Genomic DNA, 26,744 nt, shown 5'->3' on the forward strand with positions numbered 1-26,744 from the left:
CGGCTATCGTTCCCTGACCTGTCCCCGTGTCGCGATCCCGCACAAAGATACGCCACGGAGGCGCTGCCAAAGTTTGCAATTCCAGTCGCTGGTCGACACCGCGTCGAGGAGCGCCCCCCGAGGGCACGAGCCCATTCAAACGTCTGCACGTACTTTGAGGGGCGCGGGCGGGGAGGCGCGGAGCAGGTGTTGTCAGCTTTTGGTTGGGTAGGTGCGCGTGTCTGGGGCCCACAACGAGTCGGATCCAAACACGTACCGATCAGAGACGCGATGGGATCGACGTGATTTGGTGGGTCGTCGTTGGCTGCCCGTTCGAACCCAATCCGCGACACGGACGCCGTATCAGCCACTGCTGCTCCTCGAGTCTTCTCGCTCGAGGTCTCTTCTTTCTGTTGTCGTCCTTCCTCTTGTTTCAAACGTGACAAGTGATGGGGTTCTGCACGAGCCCACAAGGGTGATTTCGTCATTATAGTGATGTGAACAGGCGTAGCCGCGTGGGGTTGAAGGGTGCGGGATAAGGACGTGTCATCAGGGCGTCCGTATAAAGTTTATTGATGCACACGAAAGATCCACCGTCCGTTTCGCCCCCCACACCTCATCGTGCCACGTGACGGGCAGATGGAATCCCGTGTTGTGTCAGCAACGTGTTCGTCAGCCGTGATGGAGATCGAGCCGGACGTTTACATGCACGTCCTCCACGAACGCGCCAAGCTACCACGGCGATGATTGGAGATTTAACGTGGGGCACGGTGGGGACCCGCGTGAAGCGCGTCAAGAATACAGCGGACTGGATTAAGAAGACGATTCCTGAGGGGTAATGTGCGTGTATACACGTGACTTTGTTCACACTTCATGGCTTCACATGTTAGCTGGTTTAATTGCTTATGGTATGCCGATGAGTCACATGTGATGATACCACCATCCATGAGAGATGATGATGGATAATAATAATAAATAAGGCTTATCTCATGGATAAGCACGAGGGTAGGATGGTCATTTAATATACGTCAAAAAGGAAATGGAAAAAATTAAAACAAATGCCCCGAAATGGGCAAGAGTATGGGGTAGGGTAGGGGGAGGGGGGAGAAGGGAGGAGAAGAGGGGGGGTGGGTAGCGGAAGCGGAGGTGACCGATCGTAGCGGAAACAAGCAAAGCGGTCAAGTCTTCCACTTTTTCGCTTGGCGATCGCTCGCTCGCTCGCAACCGAGTAAAGGAAGATAGGAGAACAAGGTTGAGATGCTGAATTTTTTGTGCCCTTCCAGTGGTCGATCTCCTATCTCTTGCCTTCCCTCTGTTCTTCCTCGTCCTTGGTGAGAAGATTATTGCGTTTGATTTGTGGAAGACATGCGGAAGGGCCGAGTTCCGGCGGCGGCGGCGGCGGCGGTAGAGACGCGGTTCCGTGGCGTCCGGAAGCGGCCGTGGGGACGGTTCGCTGCAGAGATCCGGGACCCATGGAAGAAGGCCCGGGTGTGGCTCGGCACCTTCGACTCCGCCGAGGACGCCGCCCGGGCGTACGACGCCGCTGCCTGCGCCCTCCGCGGTCCCAAAGCCAAGACCAACTTCCCCCTCTCCACCTCCTCCTCTCCCACTCCCCAGCACCTCCCTCCCTTCCGCCCCTCCGCCACGCGGTTCCCCTTGGGCCACCGCGGCCACCAGCCCCCGCCGCCGACGCGGCCCACGTCCAGTAGCCACAGCAGCACCGTGGAGTCCTGCAACGGGCCCCGTCTGCCCGCGGCGGCGGCGGCGGCGGCCACGCCGATCCACCTCCGGACGGCGCACCTCGGGAGGCAGGCCAACCCGCCGCCCCCGCGTGTGCTCGCAGGCGAAAACGACTGCCACAGCGACTGCGGGTCGTCGTGCTCCGTGGTCGACGACGATGCCGACGTCGCATCGGCGTACAGGCAGCCGCTGCCCTTCGATCTCAACCTGCATCCCCCGCCCGAGGATGATCTCCACGTTACGGTTCTTCGCCTCTGATGCTGCGATCCCACATCTGAGAGGAGAAAAAAGGGTCCTTTTAAGAGTTGCGTTTTTCCTTCTCTCATCACCACTATTTAACGATGTGTTCTTTCCGTTCTATATTTATGGCATGGATTGATTTAGGATCTATTACCAATATGATTAAGAGTTTTAAGTATTTCAATGTATCAGAGTAGGTAAAAAGGTTTTGTCTGGAATCTCCGTGTCTCCTTCTCTACAAAAGAGCTCTGATACGTCTGAGTTAGATCTCCTATCTAATTTATTTATCTATCCAATTGTTATGATCTTAGTATTCTATGGATCTCCTACCTTGTAACATTTAGCGTGTGTTCACAAGGCAAGATAAAGATTTTTAAGCATAAATTAGAGAAAGAAATGAGAAGAACCAGGTGGGGTTTTAAGCATTTGCCGCCGCTTGAGTAGTAGATGATTGAAAATGATCATGATACACTGGAAAGATCGGAGTTGCAAATGAGAACGTTGATAATTTGTTTTTGTGGATCAGGTTCTTGCTGGTGATGCTTTATTTGCTTAATTTCTCTTGTTAATGGAAACACACCAAGGATTTTCTTGTGGATTTGCTGCTATCTAGTTTATACCTACATTTTAGTTATTTATGCAAATGTGATCGTCGATTCGGTTAATGGACATTATTGGACATGTTATATCGAAACCTGATTTCCCTGTAGATCCAAGTTTTGTGTGTTAGTATTGCTTATTGTTATTATGTGGCTTGAATATGTGCCTTTCATTTCTTCTATTGTGCATAATAATCTTTGGACCGCAGAGTTTTTTTGGATTGCTAGCTTGAGTTGATTTATATTAAAGTTGACTTTAGATTATAAGTTGCCAAATCTGGTGCATTGTTATGTGTACATTTATCTGGTATTTTCACATGAGATCTGTATGCTTTATTGCAAGCTCTGGTGTGAGAGTTAATAAAACTGGGGATAGTTCATGGTTCAACTGCTTATGAATTTAGCTGAGATATCCATATATATATAACTTTCAGAATGTCATGTGCCCTAGTCATGTGTTCTTATGATACACATTACATTGCATATCTATTATTTGTTTTGCACTTTGTTCATCCATTTGGGTCAGATTCATTGTTTAGTTTTACATGATGATATTAGTAGTTTCATTAATCCTTATGGTCAGCACACTTTTATTGAGCCATTATTTTTTAATGTTCTAATTCAGGTGGATTTAACCACTCTTCTGGGTGTTGCCTCTTAGGACTTGATTTTGCTTACCATAGTGTAAGCCTTGTGTGGATTTAACAACTACTAGAGATTTTTTTGATTTGTTGGCTATCGTATCATATCATCAAGAGCCCGTGGAATGGCAGGCAAAAGTGATTTAAGTTTTAGGATTTGCAAGATGGTGTCTTCTTAAAATGAATCATGTCATTTTAAGTGTGGTGAGAACCCTGATTTAAATGGCTATCGGCAGGAGCAAAAGACAAAAAGCTTGCTTACTGGTTGAATATGGTTGTAGGTTGACAAATATACCATAGATTCTGGTGAGAATTGCCGAATGGTCATGCTATATCGATCCCAATAACAATGTCATGTAGAACACCTGTGCCTAAACATCCTTTAACTAATTGCAGACAGCATTTACTTGAACTAGAAACCGAAGCCTAGTTTATGACAATTACCTGAATTGGACATATGGCTGCTAGCTGAGATTTCAACATGAAACTCAATCTAATCGGAATTACTGCCTTTATGTTGATAGTTATATCTTTAATGGTTTTAGCTTCAATCTTAATCGATTATACTATTTCTTAGATTTTTATTTTCTGTTCTTCAAATTCTAGAAGGAATTGCTCCGAGGATATTATGATGATATCTGATTTGTACGGAGACCGGTGAGAAGTTATATCGAATTGTGGACAGAGTAGTTCTCATAATGGTTGCAGTGTTTTCTACCTGGCTGTATCATACAACCATTCATCTGCTAACTGTTTGGCCTCAATAAAATCATGTAAAAGACAATATTTCTTGGAAATTCTAATATATTCTCTCGAGTATTTTTCAAATCTTCTTCTATTCAATTGTTTCTTTGGTTGGTTGTTAATGGTATTCAGCAATGTTGTTGACTTGATCTCCAGCTCTCACGCCCTTGAAGAAGATGATGATGCTGTAGACCATACTGAGAAGAAGAGGAAATAAGAGAGATAGAGAGAGAGACATAAAAGACCAGATACAGAGAGAGAATGAAGATGGAAGAGCACGAGGAGAAAAAGGAGAACAAAGTCAGCGATGTCTTTTGACTTCGACAGAGAGAGCTGCGAGTGTTGAGGAACAATGGAAAGGATTGAAGCTGCAACCAAAGGCAATAAAAATGTGGAGAACGTCATGATACTTTGTACCCTTCGTCGTTGTCGCCTGGTTCGTTGCTCGTCACCCTGCTTGTGATGTAACAATCATGATGGACACTGTTTGTGATGCTTCAGATTTCAAATGTGTTGTGGACTAATGCTGATCTGATTAACGATAGATAATGAATCATATACTTTGGTACTGATTCGATTTTTCTCTGCTAACTATAAATGTTGAATGGTAGTATTAACGATGGGAGTCTGTGTACTGTTACATTCCCAAATCCGTAAGTCTTAAATGGCTCCTACTTTCTCACTCTAAATCAAGGTTCGTAATATCGTATCATACCGATATTTCGATCTGGGCTCGGTACCGGTACGATACGATATATCGAGCGGTATATCCAGATGTATCGAGTAGTACACTCAGGTGTGTCGAGTACTGTAGCATTGTTACAGTGCACCCTATCGGTATCGCCCGCAGATCTTGCTCTAAACAAACTCTTAACGAAGTAATATGCTGCGTGGTATGATTCGAATTTTATCTTAATCATTAATCTATTTAATATGTTTGGATCATCCAATTTAAATTACATCCAAATTTAATTATAGATTTTATATATTAAATTTAAATCTATCATGAATTATATATATTATTTAAAAAATGATATTTAGTAAATTAATATATGAAGCACAGAAATAAAGTGTATATAATTGTATAATAATTCTTGTTAAGGTATTTAGTTGCATAATATTTATCTATCATATTGATGGGAGTCTTTGTGTATGATAATGTATTTATTTCCTAATATTTGTTTTAGGAGTCTACTAGTCTTCACCCTCTGTATCGTTGGCGCGGTCAAAGCGGATCTCCTCCATGACTTTGCGTGGCTCGTATCAACCCAAACCTCTGTCTCTCTCTCCCCCTCCTTTTAAACCCCTTCCCTCCCTCCTTCCCTTCTCGCTCTGCACTTCCGCCTCGTCTTAGTCTTAACCATCGAACAACCACCATGGCTTCTCTCCGTGCATGGATCATTCTCGCCGCTCTCACCTGCATGCTTCTGACGAGGCCGGCCGCCGCCCAGTCCGGCTCCGTTGCTGCGACCACCGCCGAGGCTGCTGCTTCTCACCCCTGTGACCCCACCACCGGGAGATGCCGCCCCGGCGACCCGCGGGCGCCGGAGAACCAAGAGGAGGAGGCACCGAACAACTTGCCGCCCGGGACCGAGAAGGCTGAAATGGGAGGACCCGGCGACATGGAGGACTTCCAAGGCTTTGCGCAGGAACTGGTCGTGCTGGGTCACTGAGGACGCCACCCTACCAGGTTTCGTTTGATGTCATGGCTTCTCTTCGAGTCATTGCTTTGTTGCATTCCAGCGTTGCTCCCATGCTTGTCCGTTTTCTTCTTCTTCTTCTGTCAACTAGATTGCGTGATCTAAATTAGTACCACAGCGACATGTATAAGCAGTTGATCGAATCAACGAATTAATTGCAGTGTCGTTTTGCTTTCGCAAATAATTATTTGAGGTTGAATGTTCGAAATATTATCATATAAATTTCCAATGTCAAGAAAACAGAGAAACAAATCAACAAGCTTAACCGTGAGATAAAGTTCTATCTTCGTCACTTATTCTTTATCAAAAAATAATGATAATAATATAAAGCCCCAACTATTTCTGCCTTTGATCACATGGGATAATATTTCTTCTGATATTTTGGAAGAATCACAATATTTGATCTACAAAGTAATCGGCCTTTTTATCACATCCATGCGAGCACCAGAGATCCCTCCATAATAGCTGAGCTTCTTGGACATGGTTAAATCATCAAGAGGCGAAAATTATGATCTCTAGAACTTGATTATACTCTTCCAAGCATCAACACACTCGACGAGTTGCAAATGCATAATGTGGCAGTTGAGCCATCTGCTTCAAAGTGTTCAACTTAATTGGCACATAAGCAGCATGAACCGCAAGGAGTGGCTACAGCAAAGAAGCGGCGAAGAAGCACGTTGTATCGAGAGCCTATGCAGCTTTGAGGGCTGGAACAGATTCTGAGTGTGGCAATGTGACTGAGCGCAGCAGTTCTAATGAGAAAACAAGACCCAAGAAATGTGACAGGATCATGTTGGCAGAAGCCTGTAGATAAGTTGCAACATGAGCAACCAATATATGCAAATCGAGAGATATAATCATGAATACATTGTCTCAGTGTACCAAATAATCTTGTGTTTCATGCGATAGGCATTTGTACGACGATGATACTCTTAGAGAAGCATAAAACAGGCATGACATGGCTATTGTCAACCGGGAATCATTTGGCACAACATTGCATATATATCACTCTAAGTACTATAAAATGATATATATATATATATAAGCTTACCAAATGAAATTCAAATGATTGGCGCACACACATAAAGCAGGCATATTGTGCCAAATATTAATAAGAAAACTACAGCTAAAAAAAGAGATCAAATGAAAATTTTCCTCTTCTTTTTTCCTCTATAGGCAAAAAAGAGAAGAGTGTAGGGCGGCAAAAAGAAGGGAAGAAAATTCTATAGACAAACACCAACCTATAAGCATGAAGACAATCATTTTCGATGTACTCATTCATTATACTATAAATCAGGAAAAGCTATGCTGGTTTATTTCTATCCTATATAAAATAAATTAAACTATCATTTAGATAAGCAATAGAAGGAAGGACAAGTAAAATAGGGTTTCAGGAAATATGTCTAATCCACAACATTACCTGCACTAGGAACACATCCAAGGGCAACACAGGATTCTGACCAGGGGATATTATCCCCTGGTAGTTTGGAAGTGCCGATGTAGTAAGTACTTTTGCGAACAATAGCCCAACAGTTGCTTGCATGCCAAGAATTGCAGCACCCATTCCCAGAAGATTTAACCCTACACCATTTTTCAAACTTTTTACTACATCAGCTCGTGGAGGTGCCTGGAAACAGCCATAAGATGAGGCTTCATAAATTCAACCAAGAACAAATAAAATTTATTGAAGAACTTCACCAGTTTAAATTGTGATATAATCATGCAAAATGACAAGAGCAATGCTCTGTGCCAACAACAATAGCATGAATGATGTAAGAAAGGTGCTCAACACTCCTCTTTTGCCTTGTGCTCCTAAATTTTGTTATTAGCAGCCTAGGTTTGCTCCAATTATTAGACAACTACAATTTTCTATACTTTTTTACCTCACACACGACATAAATGTTTTGGAGCTCCATAATGTGAAAATGTTGAAAAAGAATGTCCAACAAAATATTCTGGGCAAAATAAGTTTATAAGATTAAGGTCTCAGCTAGGTTTGCATCAATAACATCAAAAAAACATAAATTTAATCGATTGCTCTTTCTTATATATATATACATGTATCTAAGGATCCTGAACATTTTAATATGTACAAAAAAATAACTTATTTTCTTCACCTTCTAATTTATTTTACTTTTCATTCTTTTTCATGGACTTTTTTTTTGGGGCCTGAACTGCAGAAACCAAGCTCAGAACAAGTGGAATCACCAGACAATGGTAATGCAGTCTGGCTTAAACCAAATTCAATTGGAAATTTTAGTCACTATAGAAAAACTGCAGGGTTTTCCGACAAATTGGGTGACAAAGGTGTAGCTCTTACCAAATCCACCCAGTTGAAAAAAATTCAATAGGACTTACCTAACATTTTCAGGTTTGGACTGCCATCGAGAGAGATACTTTCGTGCTTAGCCAGATGCTTTAAAGATCAAGCAATCCATTCAAATGTTAAACACAAGCCTTATTCCTGTAACAGGGAATCCAACTGGTCACAATCATATTACTCAAGGGCATCATCCAAGTATCCGTAATGGCACCAGGCTAGTTATTAAGTAGAACTCCAAGGTTAAAAAGACTCTTGAATATTATAAGTAGGAATAGATGTCGATGCTCAATCTAGTGTCAACTCAAACTCATAGCAAAAGCAAACTTTTGAAAGGGTTTACCACAGAACCAAGAAGGTAATACAGTAGTTGAGTGATCTAATTATTATCAAGATGAGAGTTATTTTGAAATTCCCATTGAAGAGGGTAGACAAATAGCAACAGCTAAACTTTAATGTGTCTTCTTCATCTCCAAGGATTGCATGCACCGACTTGGAGCAAGCATTGGTGACACGTGGCCATGCCAATCTTGTCCATGCCAAAAGGCACACGAGCTGACTCGAAAGGCATGTACGTAAGGCAATGATTATCTCCTCAAGTAATTCCTTATCGTGATTCATGATTAGTGTTTTAAAATAAATCCAACAAGATAACTTCTAGAAATAGTTCAACAAAATATGACCCATATGCAATCAATTGCTTCAAAGCAGGTACTGTGTCCAGTTACCCTTGGAAGGTTCTTTTCTCAAGCTAAATTCAGGTTAGAATCTAAAATTAACATGACTTGAATTGGTGTTGTATTCATTGAACATCAAATAAAGCTAAATGACCACCAGTTTGTTGATTGGCATGTTTACTCTGAGAGAGAGAGAGCGAGAGAGAGAGGGGTTCACCTTTGAAGGTTCATTTGCTGTTCTTCGCAGCCTTTCTGATAGTCGTATGTAACCAAATGACCAAAAGACTGAAATAAATGCTGCTGCAACACTAAAAGCAGTGGTATAAAATGTAACCGGTGACTTGATATTTCCAGTGACAACTGTGGAGAATGATAAAATAACAGCAGCCACCACAGTGCACACTAGCTGCCACCAGAATCCTAGACTTCCCAACCGCTCAAAGTGTCTTGACATGTTCCCTAATTTTTTGGAGGCCTGCTCAAGAATAAGCAATGACCAAAAACAGATAAAGGTCTTTAAATAACAAAATATTGTTAATTTTATCAAATCAAAAAAATTACAGATGGGCACAAATCAAATTTTGTAAGTGTCGTCCATGAAAATCATTACCAGACGAAGATCCAACACCAACATCTTGAAGACAACAACACAACTATTTTGTGTCAATTGCATTGATGATTTACTACAACTGAGCTCTGTCAAGGAAGATGTGGACCCTAATGCCCTTTTCATCTTTTTCAAACCAAATTTTACTATGTTTCCTCTCTATGACTCCAGCACTGCTAACCTACATCAGCTCACCTAGTTTCATAGTTAATTTAGGTGCATGAAAAGCACCCTAATGGGAGTGTATGCATGGGTCCTCTAATCGACCAACAAAAGGAATTAGCATATAACCCATCAAGGACAAGGACTGCTCCGCTCTCTCAACATGCTGCCCTTAACCACAACACCACCATGAACCATCAACATGCTTTTGCACCACACATTTGAATGCATAAAACTAGGCCAATCTAGATCATCTTGGCTATAGCAAAACCTGCAAAACTTAGGCCAAAACACAAACGAATATCTCATATCACAATCTGACAGAAATAATTTTCTTTTTCCTTCTTCATACTCAACAACCCCTACATAGCCTGAATTTCGCATTGACAAGACCATTTCAACATAGACAATTACATTTGTATCAGCTATAAACAAATCCATCCAAATTTTGGTGCACAACAAGCTAGCCATGTTCCATCTTATACTTAGTTCGTCATTGCCGACTTCATTCCAAGGATCTAATCAACACAGTCAGTATGAGAAGAAAAAAAAATATCTTTTGTAGATCTGACCTCATTTTCTACGGCTCTAATCAACAAATTCGAACAACAATCCCTCATTCTTCGCCACCTTATCCTCTATCAAACTGACAAACCTAATAAATATGATAAATCAACATTCAACTAAAGAATCAAAACCGAGACAATGCCAGAGAAAAGGGACATCGACGCCTTCCTAATCCAAGCAACGTCGCTCTTCCGGGAAGACCCAACAAAACAACAACAGGAACGAAAAAGAAACCCGGGAAGGACCTGGGCAAGCTTGGCCCTCTCGGACTTTCCTCCAGAAGATGCGAAGCTCGCGGCCGCGTTGACCGAAATTCCGCGCTTAGGCCCGAGGAGCGGGGATGGGTAACCGGGGAAGAAGCCGGTAGGGAACGGGGACAGGGCTTCGCTCGAAGTCGAGAGATATGGGCGGCGAAGGAATAGAGGAGTTATGGTGCATGGCGTGCTGGGGAGGTGAGGCAGCAGCAAGGAGGTAGAGGAGGCCGGCCGGAGCAAAGGGGCGGCGGTGGACCGAGAGGTAGGTCGCAACAGCGCCTGCATTTTGGAGTTGCTGCTTTCTGTGAGTTTAGGTCAGAGCGAAGTCGACTGCCGGCCCTCTTTTTTCTTTGCTTATATATATATATATATGTCAGGTTTTTTAGGTTTTAGAAAATACAGATATATATATATATATATATATCTGTATTTTCTAAAACCTAAAAAACCTGACATATAGAAATATATTATTTATTTTTATTTTTATACATATTTTTAACTTAAGTAAACTAATGTTAATTTTTTTAAAATTAATTGTGTGATGATAAATTCTGAAAAGCCTTTGTTAAGAAATGACCCAATATATACTTTGACAACAAACATGATGAATCTCATATATGATGAAGATGATTATTTAATACAGTATTAAACTTCAATTATCTTTATTGGATGAGTGTTGACCTTTCCTGCCTGAATAAGATCATTATGCTTTCTTAATCAAAGTCCTATAGCAAGCTCTTCATACATCTAAGCCATAATTTTTAGGGGTGTTTAAAGAGGTTCAAATGGAACAAGGTCAAATTGCATCAAACTAAAAAATGGATTCGGTTTAGTTAAAACAAGATAGCTCATATTAATTAATTTTTAATTTTATATAATTTAAATATATTTATAATAAACCATTTTGGTTGAATGAATTGATTCAGTTTAACTGAATCAAACTAGAATTTTTATCTAATTGGATTATATTTTTAAAAATATATTTAAAAAATATTATTTTAATATATGTTAAATAATTAAACTTATGCATAATTATTTTTTATTTTTTATTGAGAGATACCTTAAATGAATAATGACTTCACATTCAGTCTTTTTTTTCTTGATGATGAAGATATAAAGTGATGCATACAAATCAATAAACAGATTATTTACGAAGAAGAATTATATAAAAAATAATATATATTTTTTTTCTTGATGATGAGAATATACAGTGGTGCATATAAATCAACAAAAGATTATTAATGAAAAAGGATGATTAAAAAAAAGAGTTCATACTTGAAACGGTAGAACAAATCCAAGAAGGGAATGAAGAGAAGAGCCATAGAGCCAAAGGAAGAGCAAATAAACTAGCTAAGTTTGAGAAGAGATTTTAAGGTTTTGGGGATTTTTAAGTTAAATTGGTATATTTTAATGTAAGATTGAATCAATTCGATGTGAACAAATTAATTGAATGGAAGAAAAATACTCTTCCAACTATTTATAGTCTTTAAAATCAAATTATTGATAAATCAATTAATCAAGTTTTTCGGTTATATTAGAACACCCCTAATAATTTTATTGCTGGGCTGACATTTAATATTGAAATAGAAATTACAATTATTGTGATTAAATGGGAAAAGAACTTTTTTCCTGTAGGAGTTCTTAAAACTTGTAAAAGATTCTTCTTCACACTGTAATTATTCTCAGCCAAAAACCCTTGCAAACTCGAGTACAGGATCAAAATCGTCAATAGGAAGAATAAAAGGAAAACATATAATAACAACATAAAATATCCAATAGAAAGAACATTTAGTTCATCATAAAGGGTGCATTGACATGTAAATAGTAGAAGACTCATGCATGCTGAGATAGACTGTAGTTCGCAGCTCCTAATGACTTTGATATCTGCTACAGTTTGAGGAAAACAAACTCTTCTACGGCAGGTATGTCCCCAATTTTCTTGAGAGCTGCTTTGGTGGGTTCCTCGTCGACACCGATAGCCATGACTGCATGCTTTCGAGGAGCGATCCTGCCAACACTCATGTAGCTCACATTCACATTCTGCTCACCCAAAATGCTGCCGACAGTGCCGATCATCCCTGGCTGATCAACCTGCCTGCACAGGATTAGACTTCCTTCCATGCTAGCATCCACTTGAAATGATCCAACCTTAGTCAGATGGGGTATGCCATCCTTTACCCTGCCTTCCACTGTTATTTCTCCCAGTCCTGAGACAGCTGTGGGAAATTTAGACTCCGCATTGGCAATGTGGACCTGTATGGATTCGATAGGATCCTCTGGTGACCCATCCAAGGGGATTCTCTCCTCCGTGATACGAATACCTCTCTTTTTGGCAGTATAATCAGCATTGACGAGATTGATGTGAACATCTGATATTGGCTCAATAAGACCCTTGGTAATCATAGCTCGCAGCAATCTAGTGTCGAGATCCACAGAAGTCCTTGCCGATGCATAGGTCACCTTCACTGATTTCACGCCACTGCCTCCTGCCACAAGTTGGACAGCTAACCTACCAAGCTTCTCAGCTAGGACCACAAATGGTGCAAGCTCAGTCAGGACCTGGATGGGAAACAGAAGAAAAAATTCATATTAACTATCATACACAGAATAATAATAATAAGATTTTAAGAAAGTTGCATAGTTGAGATCATGATTTGCATCATATGAACTCAAGGTTTGAAGGCATGCTTCTCAGAAAAACAGCAGATATGGAAATGGATTATGTAAACTTCACAGAGAAGGAAAAAACATAATGAGGAATCCTGATCATGCCAATAAATGATAAACTTATGCCAATATTGGCTAAACCAAGGTCAAAAACCAGTCAAATGCTCAAACAACCATTGTTGTCTGAGCCTCAGCATGATTTCTTGTTGACTCCCTGATGATGGTGACAGTTGTGGTGATGTTAACATCAAGAGTTTGGAGCTTATATCTTTAGATATGCTTCTCTTGATTCCTTTAAGATATATGATGCACAATGGACCAAATGAAAATAGAAAGGCAGTCATACCTCAGGAGGAACCATCGGTGCATTTACTGCAGTAGCAGCAAGCTCCCCCTTGAGAGCTCCAATAACAGCTTCAGCTATTTCAATTGCCACCTCTTCCTGCATATTGATTCCGACATGAGAACCAAACATAAACACCTTAAAGTTTCATTTATGTGAAGAATTCTAATTTTCTTACAGAGTGAGAATATGAGCATGTTAATATTCATACCTGTGCTTCAACTGTGCTGGCACCAAGATGTGGTGTAGCTATAACTTTCTCATGCAGAACCAACTTACTGTCTGCAGATGGAGGTTCTTTCGTGAAGACATCTAAAGCAGCCTGAATGAACCAGGACATGTTAAACTATCCAGCTTTCTACTACTCCATTTGACTTCCAAAAGCCTGATGGACAAAAGATTAAAAAAAAAGAAAGAAGAGCACCTGTGCTACCACCCCAGAATCCAATGCCTTCACTAAAGCTTCTTCATCTATCACACCACCACGTGCAACATTTATAACTCTTACTCCTTTTTTCATCTTTGCAAAAGCTTCATCATTGAGAATTTTGGAAGTTGAAGGAGTTAGAGGCATATGCAATGAGATAAAATCTGCACTTGCTATAGCTTCATCAAAGGTTACCAACTCCACCCCCATAGCATGAGCACGATCAGCAGCAGCGTATGGGTCATGTGCAATGACATGCATCCCCAGTCCTTTGGCACGGCGTGCAACCTCTGATCCAACTTTCCCAAACCCCAAAATTGCAAGTATCTAACCAACAAGTGATACACCAACATACTTGTTGCGTTCCCATTTACCTGGAAATAGTAGAGCAGCATATGCCATAAGCAAGTAGCTTGAACGGGTGCTATGCCTTTAGCTCAAATCCATGCAGGTACAGCATTTACAAATTGATTCATAACCATGCAGGTGCAGCATCTACGAGATATAGTCACTGCTGGAAGTTCATTAGCAATAATCCTTCATGTATAGATTTTCATAATGTGAAATACATAATTACAACTTACAAATATTCATGGTGCATCAAAGACACAATCATGTTACTTTATGACTTTAAGTCACTAAGAGTAGAGATATCATTGGTGAAGTTGTAGCTTCATAGATTTGCAAAACCTATGCAAAATTTCTTTTTCCAGTATAATTGGAACCTATGGAATAATAAGAATGATGTTAATTCAGGGATAGACGTCCCAAAATGTTCAATAATACAGCAAGATATCCAACTCAAGCTGCAGAACTTAAAGAAAACACAAGTACACATAGTTTTTCATTCTGAGTCATTTATAATCTTCGCTTCATGTAGTTGTCCGTGTAAATATTTTTAATTTACTTAAGAATAAGTTCTACATATATTCTCTTTTGATCCCATTTATATACAACTTTTGTAGACTTCATAGTATGTCATTATGAGTTCAACAAATGTTTTGAACTTGTGCAGTTGAAGGCCCAGTATAAAGGTGATTAGTTGACCATCCTCTTGGTAATTTCAGTTACACTACTTTCTCATGCCGAAAGGGTTAAGTACATGCATGATGATATTAATAATTCTAAGAACACCAACATAGTAATTCAATTTAAATAAATTAGTACCATAACTACCCACACAATTTCAAATACTTGGGAATGCATCTTTAAAAATATTAATCACATTTGTAGAAGAAGAAAAGACCATAAATACTTATTAACAATTATTAACAATCCACTTTCTAATAGCACAGACCTATTAATGACTTACAATTGATGGTAGTAAAAGAGGTGGAGAAATAAAGAAAATTCACATATCCAAGCAGAACAAGTAACGCTAGTATACAGTAACCTACATAAGAAGGTGAGATGACTAAACTAAGGATGAAACAGTTTAATTCTACTTTATAAATGAACATTGTCACTGTTGAGATGATTACTATCAATAGACAATGAACATTAACCGTCAGAACTGAGATGATTACCATACAAAGACAACAAATTATTGACAACATACGGTGAACTATTGTTGATCACCCTTTTCTTTTTTGTAAAGAACTACTGATCACTTGATTAGATAACTGAGAATAATCAAAGAGCAATATATCATAGACTTGTGTATAAATAACTTGACCCATAAATAGCTTAGCTTTTGTCACCATATTGATGAGAAAATAAGTTACAGAGTGAAAATACAAGAAACAAGTAATGAACTAAGTTTTAGTTGTTTCAACTTTCAACCAAGGAGAAGTCTGGGAGTACTTTAATTAAAATATATTGATTAGCTTAATTCATATTTGAAAATAGATGAAAAATAAAACATTCAATTTCATAACTAGATTGACATGAATTTGGTATTCTGATAGATGTTGCTATGAACAGAACTATAACAAACCAACAGAAGTGGCATTCTCCATCATTTGTTTCCTTTCTTTTTTATAATTAAATTGAACAGAGCATAACAAGACAGTGCAAGAAACAGAAATCTAATAATAACTTAAATTATGCAATGTGTTGTATACATCAGCATGGTGAAAGAAAATCATGTACCTCGATATAAGCCCAAATAACATGACCCACATATTTCCAATAATGATGATGGACTTGGTTTCTATTATATTTCATCATTTTTCTCCATTGACAGCAGGATTTTGTAGCAATGTTATCTTTGAAGCATTTACTTAACAGCTAGAAGGATAAGTACTTAAAGTTTTCATGCGGAAAGCATCGCTTTTGTTTCTAACAAGAAAGATGACTGATTCTCCGAAAAGTAGATCATACAGTTCTGCCTGATCCTAAAGACCTTGCACAATCTAAACTCATTTTTAAACACTTAGTAATCCCTTCATTCCCTTCATACACTTAGTAATCCCTTCATTCTCTGAAAACTAGATCTTACAGTTCTGCCTGATCCTAAAGACATTGCACAATCTAAACTCATTTTTAAACACTTACTTCATATATTTCTCAACAATCGGTGAAGGAGAAAAAGAAAGAATCCGTGATCACGAACTACCATAGTGGTCAGCCAAAGATCAGATGGAATCGGCAACTTTTCCTTTTTGTCATGAGCTAAACGATTAAAGAGAGAGAGAGGCAAGTGGAACCAGAAAAGTTGTCTTTTTCCTCTATCGAAACTATCAAAAGGAAAGAAAGGTTCGACCAGCTTTCATGGAAGCATCAGATCTCGCGATGTTGCGGGCCATAGCGGTGAGCAGGGCGATCCCATGCTCGGCTGCAGCAACCGTATTCGCGGTGGGCGCATTGACCACGAGGCAGCCATGCTCGGTGGCGGCGGCGAGATCCACATTGTCGATCCCGACCCCAGCGCGCCCGACCACCCTGAGCTTGCCACCGGAGGACTCGAAAACATCTCGGCCGACCTTGGTGCCGCTCCGCACGATAAGGGCATCGCAGAGCGCGATCTTGGCGCGGAGCTCCTCGGGGGAGAGGTTATAGGAGCAGTCAACGTCGGCCAAGCCCTTGAGAAGGGCCAGCCCGGCCTCGCCGAGCTTCTCGGCGACAAGGACCCTGGGTTTGGAGTTCGCGCCGCCGGTCTCGACGGCCATAGCCACGACTCGCGGGCGGCGGTGTGGGAAGAGGGAGGTAGCGGGGAGGCGAGAAGGGACGAGGAGGCGGCGGGAGAGGGAGGAGGGGTGGTGAAGGCGGAGGGAGGGGGCGGCGAGGCGGTCGGCGGGGGCCAAGGTGGCCGCCATTTCGAGTAGGTCGGGAGAAGGGGAGATCGAAGTGTTGGGGGGGGGGGGGGGGGGGCGGGACCCGAAGGATCGAGTCGATGGAGCGTAGCGTCGTCGAGTACAAGGCTTCGGACCTTATGCGGTTGTCACATCGTTCATGTAGTGCTCAAATCGGGTCGGATTCTTATCTCTACTGGATCCGTTATCTTCTATCGTCAGACGAACAGCGAGTCAACGGTATATGCACGTGCATGGCACGTGACATAAAAGTATAGAACATGACATGTGTACTGCACGTGTCTCAAGGATATGCAGTGGAGGCCCACGAAGACAACAAGTTTCTTGCCTCTGGTCATGGCTGATGAGTCTGGGTCTCCACGATTGCAAGAAAAGGTCGTATCATGTAGAAGTTGGATTCATTAAGATCCATAGAGAAAAGAAGTATCAGTTGCATAATCTTGTGATGCATTTAAGTACACTGGTAAATAGTTTGGGAGATCATTAATGCTATGACATCAAGCATTATTGAACAAAGATGTCATTCTCGAATCTATTAGCTGCCATCACATATCCTAAAGCCACAGTTATCATCGTCTTCAAAGTAGTTCATGCTTTGCATGCAGCCTCTCTCTCTCTCTCTCTCTCTCTCTCTCTCTCCTCCCATGGCCTATAGTTGTTGAAGTTTCTGCCACATTGAGCTCACCATATCTGCTACTCTCATGCCACTTTTCCCTTTGATATGTCAACAGAGGACGAGACGGTTTCACCGACTGCACTACTTCGCTAATCAGAAGTTGAAGGAGTCAACCTTTCGTTCACCATGGCAGAGAAAAGGTGGATTCAGGTACCAATACACAAACACATTATTATATGGTGCTTCAAGTTCATTGATGGATTGATCGTTAATGGATGTTGCAGCAAAATCAAAAGCTTTCAGCTACTGTGCAGAATACAGAGGCAGACGTGAAATGATGGTCTGTGGGGAGCAGATGCTTTCTTCTGATGGCTCGCCTAATGTGCAGTCCCGCTTCCTGCAAGCTCCTTTGTTAAGTGCATCACTTGAGATTACCCTCGTCAGCCACTAGCATGAACCGAATGACTTGTTCGACGTTGTTTCTATTCCTCGCCATTCCTACTTCCATCGATGGTCCTGCGTGACCTACTCACGTCAAAGACAACATACTTGCATCTCTCTCTCTCTCTCTCTTTCTCTCTGGTTTGTCTTTATATAAGCAGAAGCTATGGGTGTCTTCTACTTCACAAGTCGCAACAATATCTAAGGCTTCTCACTCATAAGAAGCGATGGTTACCATCATAGTTTGTGCTATTCTTGTGCTTGTTGTAGCCGGCCAGCTCAATGCCTTGTCCAAAGACTGCATAGGTGTCGGCGGCGGTGGTGGTAGCGGTAGTTTTGACGGTGGTTCCCTAAACTTCGACTTTTATATCAGTAGTTGTCCGCAGGCAGAAGCCATTATCTTCTCCGGAGTGCAACAAGCCATGGCGAGTGACCCCCGCATGGCCGCCTCCCTTCTCCGCCTTCACTTCCACGACTGCTTTGTTAACGTGAGTGTAACCTCGTCCTGAAACCAAACAGAAAGCCCGAAACTAACATGCTTTGTCTATGATTTCTTTCCAAGGGTTGTGATGCTTCGGTGCTTCTCGATGACACCCCAAATCTTGTGGGGGAGAAGACCGCCGGCCCGAACTTGAACTCGCTGAGGGGATTCGATGTCGTCGACGGAATCAAGACCGAGCTAGAGATGGCGTGTCCTGATACTGTCTCCTGTGCTGATGTCCTCGCCATTGCGGCTCGAGACTCCGTCGTGCTGGTTTCTTCTGCTTCCCAAAACTCGATGAGTCTTTGCTCGGCTAAGCCAAGGTCACAATCTCATTGCACTCCGTGTTGCAGTCAGGAGGACCAACATGGGTGGTGGAGGTGGGACGGAGGGACGGCGTTACTGCCAGCCTTTCGATGGCTACCGCCAACATCCCGGCTCCGACGTCCGACGTTGCCACCCTCGTCCACAAGTTCCAAAACCTCGGCCTCTCCACGAAGGACATGGTCGTTCTCTCAGGTACACGCCCTCCACCGACTTGTATTGCCTTCGTCTCCCACAGCCCAACTTCTGATCTCGAAGCTGTCAATGTCCAGGTGCTCACACGATAGGAAAGGCACGGTGCTCGTCGTTCATATCTCGGCTCAACGGGGGAGGCATCGCCGACGCCGCCGCCGACCGTATCTTCCTCCAGTCACTGCAGCAGCTCTGCGCGGGTTCCAACGGGACACTAGCCCACCTCGACTTGGCCACGCCGGCCACCTTCGACAACCAGTACTACGTTAACCTGCTGTCGGGGGAGGGGCTCCTGCCGTCGGACCAGGTGCTGGTGAACGGGGGCGGGGAGGTCGGCAGCCTCGTTCAGGCCTATGCGATGGACCCGGTGCTATTCTACGAGGACTTTGCGGTCTCCATGGTGAGGATGGGGAGGCTGGCGCCGCCACCGGGGAGCGAGGCCGAGGTCCGCAGGTGCTGCAGGGTCGTGAATTAGCTACTGAGAGTAAGTAGTGTGTCAAGAATAAGTGTGTGTTTGTGTTCAGGAAATGGTCTGTAGTTGAGGATGCAGTCACAGTAAGGTTGATTTGGTTTGGTGTTGTAGCTTTAATCGTGAGTGCAGTATCGTGGGAATGGATGTGTTCTTCCTTTCTTACAATAAAATAAGTCAACCTAAATAAGCACCATTTGTCAAACATTTGGTCTTCATCATTTCCAATAAAATTAAGCCCATAAGCAAACATTTTAGATTAATAGTACATCTGAATCGGGGATGAACATATTTGGTCATCTCGTTTTTTTCATCGAGAAGACGTACGGTTGATAAGACTTGGAAGCCAAATACATTATTCACGATCAAAGTGAACCTGTTAGTAAGATATCATTGGTATTCATGATAGATGTAAAGAAAAGATATCAATGATTCAGATGTGTATGTAAAGGAATAGAAGTCTTGAGTAAAAGTCCTAAGAATCTTGAATATGAGTCTTAATTAAGTACGAGTCCTATTATGAATTAAAGTTTAGAAACTTTATAAATAGTCATGTATTCATCATCTTTTGATAAACCCTTATAGAGTTCCAAGAAGATCGATCCCCTAAAGAGATCAACCCTAAATTTAAAATCTATAAGTATTCTAACAAAATGCAGTCAAAAAAGTTTACGGGCACCGCAAAGCTTCTGTTAGAAGAAAAATAGGAACAAAGAAACAAAAGCAAGCTAAAATAATAAAACACAAGTTAAAAATTAATTGAAATAATAACACTAAAATATAACATGATAAATCCTGATTGAAAGAAACATCCACAGATAAACTAAAAGGCATTCACTATAAAAGTTAGAAACATAAATTTTTCTCTAATACAGGAAAAAAACAAAACATCTTCTCTCTTGTAAAAGAGAAACTCACAAAGGTAAAAAAACCAGAAAATAAACAAATGGAGTCGAAGATTTTCTCTTCTCACTTCTCTTTCTTCCTCTCTTTTTCATTCTATATTTTGATGCCTTAGGCACAACAGGGGAGAACTCTTTTCTCACTTCTCTCTTTCTTCTTCTTCTTTCTTCATTCCTTTCTTTAATCTTTTCACTGGTCTTCGGATAGTGGTTATGTTTGAAAATATATATTTTAATTTATAATTAGAAAAAAATAAATGAATACATAGTTTTGGAAAAAAATTTATATTTTAAAGATGTATTGAGGTATCGTTTAATAAAATTATATTTTAAAAGTTCATTAAGTATTTTATGACAAATTAATATTTTTAATTTTTATTCAAAAGTAAATATATATATTTTTTATTTTAATTAATAAAGTAGATAAATAAAAAAATGAATGTATGTAATCATAAAAGTATTTGTATGGTCCAAATATATTATAAACAAAAACATAATTATATAAATAAATATAAAAATAATTTTATTTTTTTATTAAAAATATTAATTTCTCACTAAATTATTTTTGACAATCTTATAATTTTAGATAAAGTCATAAAGTAATTTTAGAAATTAAAAAAATTATATTAACATATCATAAATACTAACACAAAATATTATTAATATTTAAATATTTTAATATATCAAATATGATTTAAAAAAAACTTATTTTCCCATATTGGTTGACTTGGTCGACGCAAGAACAGTCAAAGGCATGGTTTCTTTTCCTCGAAGTGTTCTTCGGAAAAGAAAGTTTCAAAAGTGCACATGCCGTTACTCTTCTTCAACACGAGTTCTTCCGGCACACACCAACGGGTCAATGCTCGAGAGAAGCGTTCAATTGAATAATGGGAAACCCACTTCTCGCTTTCCATTTGTCTCCACTTGGTTGGCTCTTCCGTATCGATCCCGAGAAGTCATGGGAGCACGAGGATACCACCGCCCGCTTGGATTCGTTATCCCGAGACCACGAAATAGCGAGGCGGTTGGGAAGAACCTTTTGATGCCGTCTTCTCCAAGTCTCCTCTCTATGCCACACGGCGAAGAAGCGATTGGTTTGCGTGTGCCGAAGTTGGTAGGTGGAGATTCTGGTTCGCAGGAGTAGAGGCGGTTGTTCGATAAGGGAAAGGCGGGATTTTTAGTTCGTCCTGGGTGGTTTCTTCTTGGCGTCGATTTCCTCGGAGAAAACCGCTCGCTCTAGCCGAAAGATTCAGTCCTCGCGGAGAAGGAAGACGAAAAATCTAAGATAAGTTTTGATCCCGCACTTGCCTGAAGCTCTTTTCTAAATTTCTGCAGGAATAGTTTGGTTTCTGGGTGCAAGTTTAGGTTTTCATTGGCGGGTAGGGAGTTTGAAGCAAATCTTATTGAGGGCTGTTATATTAGTTGGAGAATCTTTGAAGGCTGTTCTAGTGAATTAGAGAGGGAAAGATGAGATCTTTGATGCGGGATTAAGGTTTCATAGCTATTCGATTGTGGAAAACTAGCTGTTGTGACCAAGTCTCTTTTTTTCTGCTTTCTCAGAGTACTGTCTTTATACTTGATCTTGATTTGTTTGTTCTCCGAAACTTTTGCACCTCACCGATCAGCGATTTCGAGTCGAAAAAAAGATCTTTGATTCTACTGGTGAACAAGTCTCAGAGGTTGCCTTTCTTTCCGAGATAGGGGAATGTAATCTTGCCGTCGAGGCATCTCCCGAGTATAGTAAATCCCTTCCAAGAGAAGCTAGGTAGTTTGAAGTCTTGAATAAATTGGAGTTGGCTTGTAATTCTGAATTTGGAGCCCAACATCCTCACAGCCTAGGAGATTTCTGACAGGGTAAGGAAGGCGATGGAGAAGAAAGACATCATATCGGATGACAGTGCCGTTGCTTCACTTCAGGAAGTTGTGATTCTGAAAGAAAGGTCAAAGAAGAAGAAGAAGAAGAGCCGGAAGGCACAGGAGAAGGCGATGACAGAGAAGTATGTTGAAGTTAAGGAAGAACCTATAAGGGTAGTGAAGTTAGTCTTAGGGGATGATATAAGATGGGCCCAAATACCAGCTGATTGCAGCATGATACATCTGAGAGAGACTGTTGGTAAAAAATTCCCTAATTTAAAGGCCATCCTTATCAAGTACAAGGACAAAGAGGATGACTTGGTGACGATCACTACATCTGAAGAGCTAAGGTGGGCTGAAGAATCTGCAGATCCTCAGGGTTCACTCAGGCTTTATCTAACAGAAGTTAGTCCTGAGAATGAACCATGGCTTGCAGACATAGAAACTAGTTCTTCATTGAAAGGGCAGGGAAGAAATTATGTTGACATTTCAGAAAATGGAAGCGGAAATTCTGACGAGAAGAGCTTGTCAACTTACATTGATGACTGGATCGTGCAGTTTGCTCAGTTATTCAAGAACCAGTTGGGTTTCAGTTCTGATGCATATCTGAACCTTCATGAGCTTGGTATCAAGCTGTACTCTGAGGCAATAGAAGATACTGTCACGAGTGAAGAAGCCCAAGAAATTCTTAAACTTGCTGAGGGGAAATTTCAAGAGATGGTGGCTCTTGCATTGTTTAATTGGGGAAATATTCATATGTCTCGAGCAAGGAAAAAGTTGTTCTTGTCAGAAGATGCCTCCAAGGAATCTGTACTTGAAAGGGTCAAAGAGGCATACAAGTGGGCTCATGCTGAATATATTAAGGCAGGCAAGAGATATGAAGAAGCCTTGAAAACTAATCCTGACTTCTATGAAGGGCATTTTGCACTAGCTCAGCAACAGTTTGAGCAAGCAAAGCTTTCTTGGTATTATGCTATTGGAAGCAACATAGACTTAGATGTTTGGCCTTCAGCAGAAGTCTTTGGGTTATTCAATGATGCCGAGTATAACATGGAAAAGGGCACGATGATGTGGGAAAAGATGGAAGAGCAGCAATTGAAGGAATTGACCCAGCCTAGAGAATTAAGAGGCCTCTTGGAGAAGATGGGTATGAATGGTTATTTCAAAGAGCTGCCAACAGAAGCAGCAATGGAACATACATCTAACATGAGATCTCAGATAAACATGCTATGGGGCTCTATGCTCTCTGAGCGTTCTGCTGTGGAATTCAAACTAGGTCTTCCCACGTGGGAAGAGTGTCTCATGGCAGCTGTGGAAAAATTGAAACTTGCAGGAGTTTCCTCAGCTAATGTTGCTGTTATTATAAGAAACCACTGTGCCAATGCAACTGCCCAAGAAGGTAAAAAGTATCTCTTATTAATATTGTTCCTTGATTTTGTTTTTCCAAAGTATGATGAAGCATTTATTCGACACCTCAAATCTGCAGGTGCAAGTCTTGAAAGACTAGTCCCTTTTAGAATATATCTCAGTTCATTATGTATCATGTTATGGTACTACTGCACACCTCAATTTAAATTCTCTAAACATGGTTTTCCATGTTCTTCTACTGCTTTATGATTTTCACAAACAACCAATAAGCCAAGGTATTAATACCATTGCTTGTTAGATCAAATCATAAGAGATTACGTAAATCAGGAATATCAAATCACATCTATAGAGATCACGTAAATATTTCATTCATGATATTATGAAGGATTATTTATATATTAATTGGTGATTCTTTATATTTGTTCTTGATTGTAATCATCTCATATATCTTACCATGTATGATCCATTAGTCTTTTCTATATGTCTTATCTTTTACTGTTGAATTTGATTCCTATATAAGTGTATAGTTATGTAACACAAAATATATGTGTGAATAACAATTCTCATGTTCTTGGCAACCGTTTTATATTCCCCTAGTTCTTTTAAATTGCTCTGATACCGGGAAGGAACAAGAGGTACTATTCACTCATATGTTTTATGTTATATGACTATACACTACACTTATATAGAAACCAAATTCAACCAAATTGGCAAATTCAACAATCAAATGTAAGACCTATAGAAAAAGTTAATTGATTGTACATGATAAGAACATGGGATGATTACAATAAAAAATAAATATAAAGAATCACCAACTAATATCCACAATATCATTAACGAGTGTCTTTAATATTTGTGTTCTGATTTTGCAGATGTGATTTGATATTCCATAATTTCTGTTCGTATGATTTGATCTAGCACTGCTCATGTGAAACTTTAAAAGAGTAATGACTCATTAGCCTTTTGGACAACTTGCATTTTTGTGTTCTTGTATCTTTAAGCAATCACAAATGCCAAATAGGCACTCACGTGTCTGCTCACTGCAGTATTGATCAAATTGCTAAGTGCCTTTTCATGATTGCAGGGTTTTCCTTTAAGATTGATGAGGTGGTTCAGGCATGGAATGAGATGTATGATGCTAAAAGGGGGATGGATGGTTTGCCATCTTTTCGACTTGAGCCATTGTTTCACCAGAAGGCTCCAAATTTGTGTCATATGATGGAAAATATATGATACATATCTACCAGCGTCTGTCAAAAAATACATGAGATCAATGAAAGCCTTGTGTCTTTCTGTCATCTAAGGTGCATATAAGTAAAACTTTTGCCTCTGTTTTGATAGCTAATTTGTTTATTTATTTGGTTGAGTTAATTATTTTGTTATATATGTTATTTACAATCTAAATATATAATCTGCTATTTCTAAATCAATTCTCTTTTCTAATATCTGCTATCAACCTTATACAATAGTAGTCTTCTCTTGGAGAACATATCTGTAAGCCCTCGACTTCAGACATACATTCTGTAAGTGCTTCTACAGATGCTTGATATGCTAGAATGAGCTTTTTTTCAGTGCTCTTGGGGTGGGGTTTTTTTTTTTGGCTTATAAGATTGGAGAGATCAAGTTATTGGAGTTCATTATCCTCAAGTTATTCTAATTCAAAAATATGCTAAAACTAAAGAAGCAGATTTATGCACTTAGCATGTGCATGAAACAGTTTGGTACTGACCAGTATATAGAGGAAAAACAGTGTCTGAAGTCAAGAATGGCTCATCAAATCTTGAATGCTGAACTATGGCTTTTATGGATCCCTTTCTTTCTAGTGAGGCCATCTTGATCCTTCTCATCAGGCAGCTAATTTAGCCCATCAATTAGTTCTACTAACAAATATGGCCAGAGTTATGATACATATAAGTAAAGCTGTATGTGAACTTCAAGCTGTTTCATTATGTGCAATATAGATTATATAGTCACTCATCCTGTCAACCAATTATTGGCTGTATTGACAGGTTTTGGCAATGCTTAGTGCTTCAGTTTGATGCAGTCTCAGAACTTGTTCAGAGGCATTGATTTGTGTACCTTGTTATTTCCCTTCAAATGCATTTCTACATTACTACTAATTAGGCAGTGCCTTCTTTCCTGGTTGCATAATCAATTGCACTCTTCTGTTTTAGCTATTTTCTGGAATCAACAAAAGTATTTTTATACAAAATTCTTTCTTAAATGTTATTGTCTTGTTTTCTACCTAAATCTCTCTTTAACAAGAGCTGGTTGCTGTCTCTACAGATTTTTTCTGCATGGATGGAGATCATAATTTGGCGGACACAATTGACTCAATACTTTTTGGTCACACAAAAATTACATCATTGATTGTATTTGTTGCAACCATCATTTGTTCTTTGGATATGTTATAGAAAGTTCTTTCCTTTTGGCCTTCGAAGGACAGTGTGTGTGATAGTTTTTGTCAATGGAAGCTTATGCCTTGTACTTAAACAAGTTCTGGTATGATCATCTGTAATTGTTTGAGAGTTGAATAGCAGATTGTTTTTGGTGGCATTAGTATGCTCTTGCTATGATGAACATTAAATTTATCATTCATTTTCTAACAATTCTTTTGTAATAGTAAAAATTAATAAGATTAAAAGGATGGGAGATTATAAAATATGGAGTTGGATTTATATTTGTAGAATATGATACCAAAATGATCCTAGTTGTGCAATACTATTTGAGAAAGTATTAGTGGCTGAAAGTATTCTTCTCTTCATAGCCGTATTGATATGAAAATAAAAATAATAAAGATAGCTTTGATATCTTAAAAACAAATCCTAAGTTAATTTGTTGATGTTTTAATTTTTATTTTTTATAATTAATTATTGGATCCTAATCTCATAAAATAAATAAATATAATACCTTAAATATTGATTTGGTGATGATTTATCAGATTCATTTATAATAACACACTCATTTATCAAAGAATAAAGGTTCGAAATCTCGCCCGATTTGATTATAGTGTATCAAACTCATTTAGTTTAGTCGGTAAATATTTAACAGTTTAAATGTCATTTATAATAACATACTCATTTATCAAAGAGTAAAGGTTCGAAATCTCGTCCAATTTGATCGTAGTGTATCAAACTCATTTAGTTTAGTCGGTAAATGTTATAGATATGCATTCT

General features: G+C 39.8%; 6 protein-coding genes across 6 annotated transcripts; 3 read left to right on the forward strand and 3 right to left on the reverse strand.

Annotated features, from left to right (window-relative positions):
- The first annotated feature begins 1,057 nt into the window (after window positions 1-1,057).
- On the forward strand, window positions 1,058-4,515 carry LOC135641998 (ethylene-responsive transcription factor 3-like). The gene is made up of 2 exons (XM_065157739.1): window positions 1,058-2,023; window positions 4,100-4,515. The coding sequence occupies exon 1, from the start codon at window positions 1,345-1,347 to the stop codon at window positions 1,975-1,977; it is 633 nt and encodes a 210-aa protein (XP_065013811.1). The 5' UTR covers window positions 1,058-1,344; the 3' UTR covers window positions 1,978-2,023; window positions 4,100-4,515.
- A 1,396-nt stretch (window positions 4,516-5,911) lies between these two features.
- On the reverse strand, window positions 5,912-10,565 carry LOC135642005 (protein TIC 21, chloroplastic-like). Its single transcript, XM_065157747.1, has 4 exons — window positions 10,222-10,565; window positions 8,858-9,115; window positions 7,064-7,270; window positions 5,912-6,447 (listed from the first exon to the last, which is right to left on the reverse strand). Exons 1-4 carry the CDS (start codon window positions 10,513-10,515, stop codon window positions 6,334-6,336), a joined length of 873 nt encoding a protein of 290 aa, XP_065013819.1. The 5' UTR covers window positions 10,516-10,565; the 3' UTR covers window positions 5,912-6,333.
- Window positions 10,566-11,968: 1,403 nt separating this feature from the next.
- Window positions 11,969-16,956, reverse strand: LOC135642014 (D-3-phosphoglycerate dehydrogenase 1, chloroplastic-like). The gene is made up of 5 exons (XM_065157771.1): window positions 16,372-16,956; window positions 13,665-14,041; window positions 13,452-13,562; window positions 13,244-13,339; window positions 11,969-12,789 (listed from the first exon to the last, which is right to left on the reverse strand). Exons 2-5 carry the CDS (start codon window positions 13,926-13,928, stop codon window positions 12,118-12,120), a joined length of 1,143 nt encoding a protein of 380 aa, XP_065013843.1. The 5' UTR covers window positions 13,929-14,041; window positions 16,372-16,956; the 3' UTR covers window positions 11,969-12,117.
- LOC135672004 (D-3-phosphoglycerate dehydrogenase 3, chloroplastic-like) lies at window positions 16,349-16,924 on the reverse strand. Its single transcript, XM_065180463.1, has one exon. It carries the CDS (start codon window positions 16,922-16,924, stop codon window positions 16,349-16,351), a length of 576 nt encoding a protein of 191 aa, XP_065036535.1.
- A 1,249-nt stretch (window positions 16,957-18,205) lies between the features above and the next one.
- LOC135672005 (peroxidase 40-like) lies at window positions 18,206-19,450 on the forward strand. The gene is made up of 4 exons (XM_065180464.1): window positions 18,206-18,466; window positions 18,541-18,732; window positions 18,813-18,978; window positions 19,056-19,450. The coding sequence occupies exons 1-4, from the start codon at window positions 18,206-18,208 to the stop codon at window positions 19,448-19,450; spliced, it is 1,014 nt and encodes a 337-aa protein (XP_065036536.1).
- A 1,860-nt stretch (window positions 19,451-21,310) lies between these two features.
- On the forward strand, window positions 21,311-26,127 carry LOC135642017 (protein PHOX1-like). Its single transcript, XM_065157780.1, has 4 exons — window positions 21,311-22,111; window positions 22,200-23,599; window positions 24,653-24,872; window positions 25,855-26,127. The coding sequence occupies exons 2-3, from the start codon at window positions 22,213-22,215 to the stop codon at window positions 24,799-24,801; spliced, it is 1,536 nt and encodes a 511-aa protein (XP_065013852.1). The 5' UTR covers window positions 21,311-22,111; window positions 22,200-22,212; the 3' UTR covers window positions 24,802-24,872; window positions 25,855-26,127.
- The last annotated feature ends 617 nt before the right edge of the window (window positions 26,128-26,744 follow it).

The sequence above is a fragment of the Musa acuminata genome, chromosome BXJ1-4 (assembly GCF_036884655.1).
Source record: "Musa acuminata AAA Group cultivar baxijiao chromosome BXJ1-4, Cavendish_Baxijiao_AAA, whole genome shotgun sequence".
NCBI lineage: Eukaryota > Viridiplantae > Streptophyta > Magnoliopsida > Zingiberales > Musaceae > Musa > Musa acuminata.

Excerpts from the sequence above, each read along its gene's own strand:
- LOC135672005 (XM_065180464.1), top strand. The coding sequence starts at position 18,206 with ATGGTTACCATCATAGTTTGTGCTATTCTTGTGCTTGTTGTAGCCGGC. Across the intron at positions 18,467-18,540 it reads TCCACGACTGCTTTGTTAAC|GGTTGTGATGCTTCGGTGCT; the intron begins GTGAGTGTAACC and ends TTTCTTTCCAAG. Across the intron at positions 18,733-18,812 it reads CTCGAGACTCCGTCGTGCTG|TCAGGAGGACCAACATGGGT; the intron begins GTTTCTTCTGCT and ends TCCGTGTTGCAG.
- LOC135672004 (XM_065180463.1), bottom strand. The coding sequence starts at position 16,924 with ATGGCGGCCACCTTGGCCCCCGCCGACCGCCTCGCCGCCCCCTCCCTC.
- LOC135641998 (XM_065157739.1), top strand. The coding sequence starts at position 1,345 with ATGCGGAAGGGCCGAGTTCCGGCGGCGGCGGCGGCGGCGGTAGAGACG.
- LOC135642005 (XM_065157747.1), bottom strand. The coding sequence starts at position 10,515 with ATGCAGGCGCTGTTGCGACCTACCTCTCGGTCCACCGCCGCCCCTTTG. Across the intron at positions 9,116-10,221 it reads AGAGGGCCAAGCTTGCCCAG|GCCTCCAAAAAATTAGGGAA; the intron begins GTCCTTCCCGGG and ends ATTCTTGAGCAG. Across the intron at positions 6,448-7,063 it reads TGGATGTGTTCCTAGTGCAG|GCTTCTGCCAACATGATCCT; the intron begins GTAATGTTGTGG and ends ACTTATCTACAG.
- LOC135642017 (XM_065157780.1), top strand. The coding sequence starts at position 22,213 with ATGGAGAAGAAAGACATCATATCGGATGACAGTGCCGTTGCTTCACTT. Across the intron at positions 23,600-24,652 it reads CAATGCAACTGCCCAAGAAG|GGTTTTCCTTTAAGATTGAT; the intron begins GTAAAAAGTATC and ends TCATGATTGCAG.
- LOC135642014 (XM_065157771.1), bottom strand. The coding sequence starts at position 13,928 with ATGCATGTCATTGCACATGACCCATACGCTGCTGCTGATCGTGCTCAT. Across the intron at positions 13,563-13,664 it reads ATTCTGGGGTGGTAGCACAG|GCTGCTTTAGATGTCTTCAC; the intron begins GTGCTCTTCTTT and ends TGGTTCATTCAG. Across the intron at positions 13,340-13,451 it reads CCAGCACAGTTGAAGCACAG|GAAGAGGTGGCAATTGAAAT; the intron begins GTATGAATATTA and ends ATCAATATGCAG.